This window comes from Hyposmocoma kahamanoa, unplaced genomic scaffold (assembly GCF_003589595.1).
Source record: "Hyposmocoma kahamanoa isolate Upper Pololo Valley unplaced genomic scaffold, ASM358959v1 88, whole genome shotgun sequence".
Lineage (NCBI taxonomy): Eukaryota > Metazoa > Arthropoda > Insecta > Lepidoptera > Cosmopterigidae > Hyposmocoma > Hyposmocoma kahamanoa.
Window position 1 is genome coordinate 12044394 of NW_020654466.1, and position 9776 is coordinate 12054169.

General features: G+C 34.6%; 3 protein-coding genes across 3 annotated transcripts; 2 read left to right on the forward strand and 1 right to left on the reverse strand.

Moving 5' to 3' along the window:
- The first annotated feature begins 456 nt into the window (after window positions 1-456).
- On the forward strand, window positions 457-959 carry LOC113235796 (ragulator complex protein LAMTOR4 homolog). The gene is made up of 3 exons (XM_026471701.1): window positions 457-474; window positions 551-689; window positions 779-959. The coding sequence occupies exons 2-3, from the start codon at window positions 556-558 to the stop codon at window positions 930-932; spliced, it is 288 nt and encodes a 95-aa protein (XP_026327486.1). The 5' UTR covers window positions 457-474; window positions 551-555; the 3' UTR covers window positions 933-959.
- LOC113235794 (protein RFT1 homolog) lies at window positions 923-2714 on the forward strand. Its single transcript, XM_026471699.1, has one exon. It carries the CDS (start codon window positions 955-957, stop codon window positions 2632-2634), a length of 1680 nt encoding a protein of 559 aa, XP_026327484.1. The 5' UTR covers window positions 923-954; the 3' UTR covers window positions 2635-2714.
- A 73-nt stretch (window positions 2715-2787) lies between these two features.
- Window positions 2788-9776, reverse strand: LOC113235795 (vacuolar fusion protein CCZ1 homolog). The gene is made up of 10 exons (XM_026471700.1): window positions 9539-9776; window positions 9349-9446; window positions 8682-8772; window positions 6224-6415; window positions 4189-4361; window positions 3737-4011; window positions 3306-3493; window positions 3129-3214; window positions 2931-3058; window positions 2788-2861 (listed from the first exon to the last, which is right to left on the reverse strand). Exons 1-10 carry the CDS (start codon window positions 9608-9610, stop codon window positions 2803-2805), a joined length of 1362 nt encoding a protein of 453 aa, XP_026327485.1. The 5' UTR covers window positions 9611-9776; the 3' UTR covers window positions 2788-2802.

The following is a 9776-nucleotide window of genomic DNA, read 5'->3' on the forward strand; positions in this document are numbered from 1 at the left end:
CGCTTCAAATCATACTCAAGTCTGCTCAAATCCTGAGTTACAGTTTTTTCACAAATTAATTTTTAGTTTAATTAATATTACGTTTTGAGTTTTATAATTGTTTGTTGCTTGTTTAAAAATTTTATTTTTAAACAAGCAATTATTTTAAATACCTACTAAGCCGTGTTCAAAATTCGTCTTTTATTAGCAAGTGAACTAATAAATAATATAAAATAAGTGAAAGTAAAAACATAAATAACGACTCCCGCTGCTTAAAAGACGATTTAAAAAATCCAAAGTTCTTTGCCAGTCTATAAGTACATACACTGCATACACTAAATACACAAAAGAAAATACTTATTGAGAATCCCGAAAAGGAAACGGAGACGTGGGTCAAAGACTTCTATCCAAGCCAAAAATCGTAATAAAAAAAGACTAAATTTGAATTGAATGACGTTTCTTTGACAGAAAAAACTGCTGGATGACGTGATCGAGGTAAAATAAAAATATTCCAACGAGAATCCTCTAAAAACGTTGCGATATGTGATAATAAGGTGTGCCAAAATTGCAGCTATAATGGACAAAATCCCAGACCAGGTCGGTTACTTGGTGTTGACAGAGGACGGTGCTGTCCTTGAGTCCGGTGGCGAACTGGAAAACGACGAACGTGTCGCGACAATCATAACTGATCTCATCACCTTATCTAACAAGTGTGTAATGATTTGCTACGCTTCATCGTTCGTAAAATAATTGCTGTGTGCTTTATAAGACCATATTTTTTTTCAACCTTTGCTTCCAGGGTCGATCCTCTGGCTTTTGCTCCCAATGAATTATTCAAGAAGATTACTATAACTTATGATGATCACTGGTTTGTTATATGCCTTTCTAACAAGAAGATTTATGTGGTGAAGAGGATAATTCAGCAAGGCGACGGAAACACTATTAACGTTTGAAAGTTATCTAAATATCACCACTATGGGACGAAATTTGTTAATGAGTAGCTTAGAGAATGCGTCGTTTAATATTATATTCCAAATCTTATTCCGATGTGTAACATTTATTATCAATGCCTGGGTGATAAGGAATGTCGGCCATGAAGTGCTAGGTATTATGAATGTGCGGCTGTTGCTACTAGAAAGCACTATTTTGTTTCTGAGCAGAGAACCTTTTAACCGAGCTTGCCTAGGGCAGAAGGAAGAGTTCAGCTGGAACCACATCATTAATCAAATATGGCTCTCTGTACCCCTTAGCTTCGTTCTGTCATTATTATTTGTTTATATTTGGTTAAATTTGTTGCCACCTAGCACTGAGGAGTATGCATTCCAGTATGAATTTGGTTGCTGGAGTGTGGCCCTTTCCTGTGTGATTGAACTTTGTTCTGCCAATTTAGTACTTGTTGCACAACTCTTCTGTTTTGTAAAATTCAAAGTTGCCCTTGACACATTACATATTTTTGTTAGAACTGTCTTGTTTCTGTCTATTATTATCTATGATAGGTCACAAGCACTTATTGCATTTTCAATAGCACAAGTGTGTAGTATTGCAACAATAGTATTAAGTTATTATATTTTTTTCTATTGGTACATTAAAAATAAACCATTGTATGCCAAAGGAGCACTGAAAAGTAAGTTTGTACCTGACATTATTGTGCAAAGACTTTATGACAATATGGACGATTTCCAATTCACAACACTTAAGGATTTCTTACCAAAGTACTTGGGATCAATGAATACAACTTTCAACAAAAAGTTGAGTGCGCTCACCATAAGTTTTGCAAAGCAAGGAGTTGTTAAGCAATTGCTGACTGAAGGGGAAAAGTATGTGATGTCCCTCAGCCCTGTAATGAGCTTTTCTGAGCAGGCCACATATGATGTTGTTAACAATCTAGGCAGTCTTGCAGCTAGATTTGTGTTTAGACCAATTGAAGACAGCAGTTATTTCTATTTCACACAAATGGTTAGTAGAGATTTGCCTTTGCATAAGCAAGATGCACAAAAAATTCAAGAATCTTGTATAGTACTGTCACAAGTGTGTAAGACTGTCACTTCTATTGGGTTGATAGTGTTGGTGTTTGGACAGAGTTATGCTCATACTCTATTGATGTTGTATGGAGGAGATGCATTTGTTGCAAGTGGTCTACCTGTGCAACTGCTTCGCAGCCATTGTTTGGCGATAGTCCTGCTTGCTATTAATGGGGTGACTGAATGTTACACATTTGCTACAATGACAAGTTCCCAGCTGAACAGTTATAACTATTTAATGGTATTCTTTTCAATATGTTTTCTATTGTTATCATATGTTTTGACTTATATCTTCGGCCCAGTGGGTTTTATAGTTTCTAATTGTATTAATATGTCGGCTAGAATAATACATAGCATTCATTTCATAAATAACAAATATAAAGACACAGGTTATAAACCTTTAGAAGGTTTACATGTTGGTAAAATGTTTCTGTTGACATTATTTATAGCAGGGTGTATATGTAAGCTATCAGAAAATAAATTGTCCCCTAGTTCTGTATTCTTGCATATACTTGTTGGAGCAATTTGTCTGTGTAGTGTACTCCTAGCATGGGGCTTCGAAAATAAGGACCTCGTCATAAAATTATACAAGAAACTTTCTCATAATGAGGAAAATAAAGTTTCTCAAGATTAGCATTCAATTATTATTAAGATTATGTGAAGATTATATCATATTGTACATTGATTGTAATGTTAATTAAAGAAAAGTTATTACATCTTTTATATTTTATTTTCTGTAAATAGTATATTTTTTAAATAAATAACTTTAACATAAATAATTAATATTATGAATTTCATAGATTCATGCTGGGTAAAAGAATATACCCTTCATCTGTGTTTCACATACTCTTCTTACTTCATCTGTGAAATAAAAATACAATTGAAAAATTCAACAAGCAATCTGTGCTTATAAAAAAAAATGGAATTTACCTGAGATATCCTTAAGATTAGCATTTTTCTCCTGTATGATCACATAAAACTCTCTTTCATTTGATGTCTTGCCTGTGATCCAGTATTCGTCAGGGGTTTTAATTATAATTTCACCATAACTTCCTAAGCTAAAATAAAATAATTTTATTAGTAATGAGGGTGTGTGTTAAAAATTATTATATGTATGTACGCAAGTACCTTTGTTTGTCGGTGTGTATGCCTGCAATTATACTCAACACTTCAGGTTTTATTGTAGTTGATGGAATTAACTTGCTTAAAGGACTCTAGAATAAAGAACAGATGTATTGATTTGTAGTAAGAGAAGATTATGGAGCTTCCCTCATGATGAAAATTGTGTTTTGTTAAAACACTTACAGAAGATTTGTAGGCTAAATTAAGTCTGTTGAAGTAAACAAACTTGGAGTCTGTAGTGGCTGCGACCTGCGCGGTCTGCACCGCGAATATTGCGCATTGCTCGCTGATCGTTGACGCAATTGCAGATAGCTGAGGGCTAATGAAGGCGTCCAGCGATTTGAACATCTCTAACTCAAGATTTACACTCACTGTAAAGACAAAAATTACAATTAGGACCCATCTAGAGAGTAGAAAACATTCAGTTTTAAAGCCTTTATAAGCAGATTTCTATATCAATTTTGAATATTAGCTCAGACACTTCCTGCTTCTACCAGTGGGAGCACCCAGCAGGAGCATGAGGAAACGGTCATACCTCTAACTAAAATTTAAAACATCTCAAAATTGGTCTCGAGATCACTCCTACGTTCAGGATGAGGATTCTCGAAACTTACCATCAACAGTGAAACAAACTGTCGCACTCAGTGTCCTATAAATGACCAAGTAATACTGTTTAGCCTCTGTATCATCTTCTCTCATAATATACACCTTTGTTAATTTCAATAAGTCTTCTTTGCATCGAATGCCTTCTGTTGGGCTGATGAACCGGCCGTGGCGCTGGGCAGCCGCCACAGCGCCTCCTTGAATTTCTTTCTCAACTTGTTTAGGTAATAATGTTTGGACCAAATACTGATACAGAGTTAGCATATCATCTGAGGATAAACCGTTCCTGGAAAACAATATGGCCAGGTTTCATCCAGGTTTATTTCATTATTGTATTAAAATTACAATAAAATAGTGCAGAATTAAGTTTTTATTATTATGTAGTGTTTATGTTACCAATAATTAATTCAAGAAAAAATTTATGTACCTTGGGTAGGTACTTGTCATAGTAGAAAATTCTCACCAAATCAGTTGCTCATTGTAGACAAATGTGGCGCACTTGAAGATGGGGTAATTGACTTCCAATAAATCTATGAAGCATACCACTTTGAAGAAAGAGTTCTTGTCTAGAGGCAAGTAATTGATACCTCTGATTACATCTGACACATCATTTGTAAAGCCCTTTGACATCAAATACTGAAAGACAGAATAAAAAATTTTTCGAAAAATAGGGATATAATAGACGTCCTATTCAGTTTAATTAAATAACTATTCTTGTAAAATATGTTTTAATGGGAAATTGAATTCTTTTCATGTACTTATAGAATAACTTTTATGAATTTCAAAAGTAACAACAAATCTGAATGAAATTTCACTTTCATTAAGTACATTGTGTATTTATGAAATACACACATCAAAAGTGTCTAGGGATCAAGTACGTTTAAGAGTATTGCTGCAATTAGGGTTAATTATATTAACTTTTTTGTATCGCTATTGATACTTTTTAGTGAGTTTTAACATTTAAATAAGGAATATTGTTTAAAATTCGATAATAAGAAGAAAATCGATTGTCAATGTGGTTTTGTATAAAAATGAGTTATAGCGTTTTGACAAAATCATTACAATATCTGCATCGGAACCGAAACAATTTACATTATTATGGAGAGACGACATCATTTAACCTGAGAAGTGATGATGCGAGCCGTCGGAATGTTGGAAGCTGGTTCCAGGCGATGTGCTGTGGCTTTCACTCTTAACACTACACAGAGCGTCATAAGTCGCCTCTGGACACGCTATCGCATAACGGGCAGCGTGGCCGAGCGACATGGAGGACTATCTCGCATCACGACTCGCAGACAGGACCGGTATATCCAAAATACTGCTCGACGGAATCGTACCATGACCGCCATGATGTTGGTTACGAGGCTCCACAGCTCCTCAGGCTTGCTAATAAGCGATCAAACAATCCGAAATCGTTTACGTGAAGTGGGTCTGCGATCCCGAAGGCCGCTCAGAGTTCCACCTATTGCACCCTGCAATCGCAGGACCCGTTTACGATGGGCTCGCGAACACAGAAACTGGGAGGAAGAAGACTGGCGCTATGTGTGCTTTTCGGATGAATCCCGCTTCGGTATGAGACCGGATACAAGACGTACTCGAGTTTGGAGAACATCTGGACGTCATGAACGTTTGAGATATTGTCAGGAAGTTCATCCATATGGTGGGGGAACAATAATGATATGGGCCGGTATTTGGATCGGCGGAAGAACCAATCTCATTTGGATCAGGGGTAACCTCAATGCTCAAGTTTACGCAGAGAGGATTGTTTCAGATGTTATCATCCCTTTGCGAGGCCAGTTGGGTGATTCATTTCAACTAATGCATGACAACGCACGTCCACACACAGCTAGAGTCGTAACACGCATTCTTGCCGAAGCTCGTATCAACGTTCTGCCGTGGCCTGCTCAATCGCCAGACCTCAATCCAATTGAGCACGCATGGGATATGCTTCAAAGAAGAGCTGTGCCGAGTATGCATACCGCACATACTCTACAACAATATTTTGACTTGTTACAAAACACATGGGCGGCCATTCCTCAAAGTGATTTTGATGAACTCATCTTAAGCATGCCAAATCGCTGTAATTGTGTGATTCGTGTTAATGGTGGAAATACACATTATTAATTTTCTTATCTTTACAATAAAAATGAGCAAAATCATCATTTTCGCCATTTTTTTGTCATTTAATTGACGCCGTTAATTTGAGTTTTTTCCCACAATTTGCAAAAACATCAATTTTAGTTTATTTTTATTAAATATAGGGGTAAGCGGTTAAATAAAACATAAGCATTAAAGTAAGAAGTCGTCCTGGAAGACTGGATTTGGTAAATATTGCTTAAATAATTTTTATTTCAAAAATATTCACTTGATCCCTAGACACTTTTGATGTGTGTATTTTTTGATCAGAAATCTATTGATTAACCTTTATTCTAGAGTGGTTTGATGATGTTATGTGAACATGTTAAGTTTGCAATAAAAATCTTGTTCATCATACTCACAGGAGTAAAGAAATGATCACACTTAGTATAAATGTCTTCCTGCGGTATGTTCTTGAAGGGTCCCATGAACATCTTGAACATTTTGTAAGCAGACTTGAGCAAGTCATGCATTACCGATGGCTCCACAGGACACTCACTCTGGCTTTCTCCAATGGCTGATAAAGCTTTGGTAGTGTATGGGATTCTTACAACCTATAAAAGGATAAAGAATTGGGATTCATATAATATATAAGCTAAATTATATATAATGAAATGTCATGTAAAAGTAGTGGTAGGACATTAGACTAGACCTTTGTACTGATGTTCAAACACTGTGACCACAAAAGGTCATGATTTTATTCTAAAACATTGTGCCTAGTGGTGGCAACATTAAGAAATAATGTCTTAGTTAGTGTATGATATAATACTTAATTGATATAACTTTAGTTTTAGATTATTTTATTTATAGGGTGAAGCGGGGCAAATTCGTACACTTTTTTTAACTTTAATTTTGAGTACTAAATGAAATTATAATGAATATCTTTTCTATCTAATTGATGGTATAACTAATAAATGTTACTAATTTAATCTTTTTTTTCATAAATAGCATTAAATAATTGAAAAATTTTGATTTTAACAAAAAAATTTATTGTTTAAATTTAATTGTACTGTGGTACTTTGACACTTTGCTTTGGGCACTTAGATGTGTGAATCAACATAGGTGCCATTCCTGGTTGCCACATATTATCAGCACTAGGTGATCAACTGTTCATAAATGTGATGCTAGATGTGCCACAGCACTTGCTAGATCAAGACTTCTTTCTAGGGCACCATTTGAAAAGTGGACATAGTTATGCAAACTAGAACCAACCCACAAAATATCACTTTCGAGATAATTAGACTTATGTAAAAACAGTGTGAAGAAATAAATAGGTATGTTATTTGAGACAAAGAACGTTAGTTATTTGTAGCATTAAGAATGATATAGGGAAACTATTATATTATATAGCAATAAATAGAAAACATTATATATCATTTTATTTAACTAAATGTTAACCATGTTCTAGTTTTCGTAATGAAAATGCTAGAGATGTACAGTACTTCAGTACATGTGACATGGATTCATTTAGCATATTTAAAAAAATACATTATATGAATCGAGTTCTTAGGTTTTCGCGATTGTTACACATAGGAAATGAAACTATTTTTCCGGATTTAAATAGCGTATATTTGTTTTTTCAAACAAACCGACGTTTCAGGCCCTTTACAGGTCGCATGGTCACGGTTGACTGTCGACCGTGAACAAAAAACAAATATACGCGATTTAATTATATGAAGTTAAACAGCATGGTTCTTTTTAGCTATTTAAAAGTTACTTATTTAGGGTTGGCACCCTGAAGGACTTTTATTTTCTCCGTTTTGGTTTGGTATATTGCCAGGATCTTTTGTGAGCGGGTAAAGAACAAATCTGGCATACTACCTAAATACATAACTCAATTTTACTCGAGGTGTGAGTTGGTTCTTGTTTGCATAACTATGTCAAACTTTGTAATGTAGACTTGGAAGTAGAAATACAGGAGGAAGAGCTGACTATAGGGCAAAATGTCACTAGTTCACCTCTTTACAATAACTTGTTGAAACAGTTTCACGTTTTAGGTACAAAATAACAAATAGAAGCACTTTGATACATACCAAACTGCCCCACTCACTAGTGTATAAAAGTACCCCACAGGCCAGTTTAGAAAAAAATATTTATTTAAAAAAAATCTTTATTTATCCTCTCAAATTCACATGCAATTCTAGTTATTGAAAACACTAGTTTACCCTGTATTAAAACATAAAACCCTGTAAAGTGAACAAAACTGCAGAGGCACTTGTATTTTTGTCGTTTATTTTTTTTAGTCAATGGTTGTGAAAACAGTTTGTGACCTGTCGAACAACAACTGCTAACTGGTGAGCTGCATCATCGCATGTCTATTACTCACAAGTACAGAGGCACGTTTTAGTATTATCCCAACTAATATTATGTTAGAAGATATGGAGATAATGCAGGTGTATGAATGTGCCCCCTGAATTTAAGTGCAATGCTCCCCTCTAAAGATTTGTTTAATTAAATTTGTTTCATCTTAATGGAATATTAAGTTTATTTGATATCACAATGTTTTGCTACTATAATAATTATTTTCTGTGAAATTAACAACACACACACTCATAAATTACTCCACTAGTTTGTTATATTTATCAATACAAAGATCGAGCATTAAGAAAAAATCCTTCAATCTGGCTGGATTCAAACCAGCACATTCAGCATACTATGTCTGACACTCTCCCAGCTTAGGTATGGAATGGGCCAGCAGATCTTACAAATTTTTCTACGTGCTTATTGGTTTTTAATGACTTTTTTGCCATCTTATTGTTTTGTATTTACAGATGTAATAATTCTATTCTAAGGCATTTAAATGTACTTTACAATACTTACCAGAACCATCCAGTAACCTTTTTCTGGTTGATAGAATATATATCTCTTGATTTGAGTCTGGAGAGCTTCACATGGTTCTGAAGAAAAAGTCCTGCAAATGTTTAAATCACTGACTGTTGAAATCTTAACAATATATAACATTTTTAAATATGAGTAGATATCAAAAATAAAACAGATGTAGTTAGCTGCATCACACCTACCATATTTAATGATAATAATAATAATGATGTGCCAGGCAACTACAACATTAACCTAGTTTCAAAGTAGGTAATTTCCTGTACTAGTGAGTTCTATAGCAACAGAATTGACTCTCAGGCGCCACCTATAACTCTTATACCAGACCCAATTTAGAACACTTAAATTTCCCAAATTGGTCATACCAGAATCATCAGGTCATACTGAAACTGGGACCTCCTCATCCAGCGCCCACAGAGCAAATCAATTATCCACCGAGTTTAAGAAAAATAATTATGGGAATGGGGTTACATTAGGTTCTTATTTTTAAGAAGTGTACAACAGTTAACAAGCTTTTATGTAGATCAAGGTGAGAGTAGTGATTTTAAACTTTTGTCACAAAAACTTGCTGCATAGCTTTATTTGTCCTTACTTATTTGTTTCTAAACTATACCTACATGCAATAAAGTAAATATCATTAAATTGTACTCACGACATGAACTTTACGACGGCTTCACATAATCCCACTTGATTTTTCCTCGAATCTATGCTCACTTGATTCGGATGGAAGAACAAAATACGTTTAGCTTCCTACCAAACGACAGATAATTAGTAGGTGGAACCAATTATTTTTTTTATATGAAAAGGCCATACGCCAAGATGTTATGAGCCGTAATACTTACATCACCTTCTCTGGGCCCGAAACTGGAGTTAAATATGAAAAATGAGTTTATGTTTGCTTTTATATCCAGCATTTTCAAATCTTAAATACACAAATTGGTGTTATGGGTTTGCTGTCTGCAATAAAGTGCACAGTATTTGCAAGGAAAAGTTTTGTGTGTTAAGAAAACTACAGTAATTTAAATAATTGGGGTTTATTTATTTAAAGGCCATTTATAGGCTCGTTTTCTTACTGGAAAC

Bases quoted from the DNA above. Each gene is read 5' to 3' on its own strand.
- LOC113235796 (XM_026471701.1), top strand. From the start codon at position 556: ATGGACAAAATCCCAGACCAGGTCGGTTACTTGGTGTTGACAGAGGAC. The intron at 690-778 runs GTGTGTAATGAT...CTTTGCTTCCAG, and splicing joins CTCATCACCTTATCTAACAA to GGTCGATCCTCTGGCTTTTG.
- LOC113235794 (XM_026471699.1), top strand. From the start codon at position 955: ATGGGACGAAATTTGTTAATGAGTAGCTTAGAGAATGCGTCGTTTAAT.
- LOC113235795 (XM_026471700.1), bottom strand. From the start codon at position 9,610: ATGCTGGATATAAAAGCAAACATAAACTCATTTTTCATATTTAACTCC. The intron at 4,012-4,188 runs GTGAGAATTTTC...ATTGTTTTCCAG, and splicing joins TACAATGAGCAACTGATTTG to GAACGGTTTATCCTCAGATG. The intron at 3,215-3,305 runs GTAAGTGTTTTA...TCTTTATTCTAG, and splicing joins ATTTAGCCTACAAATCTTCT to AGTCCTTTAAGCAAGTTAAT.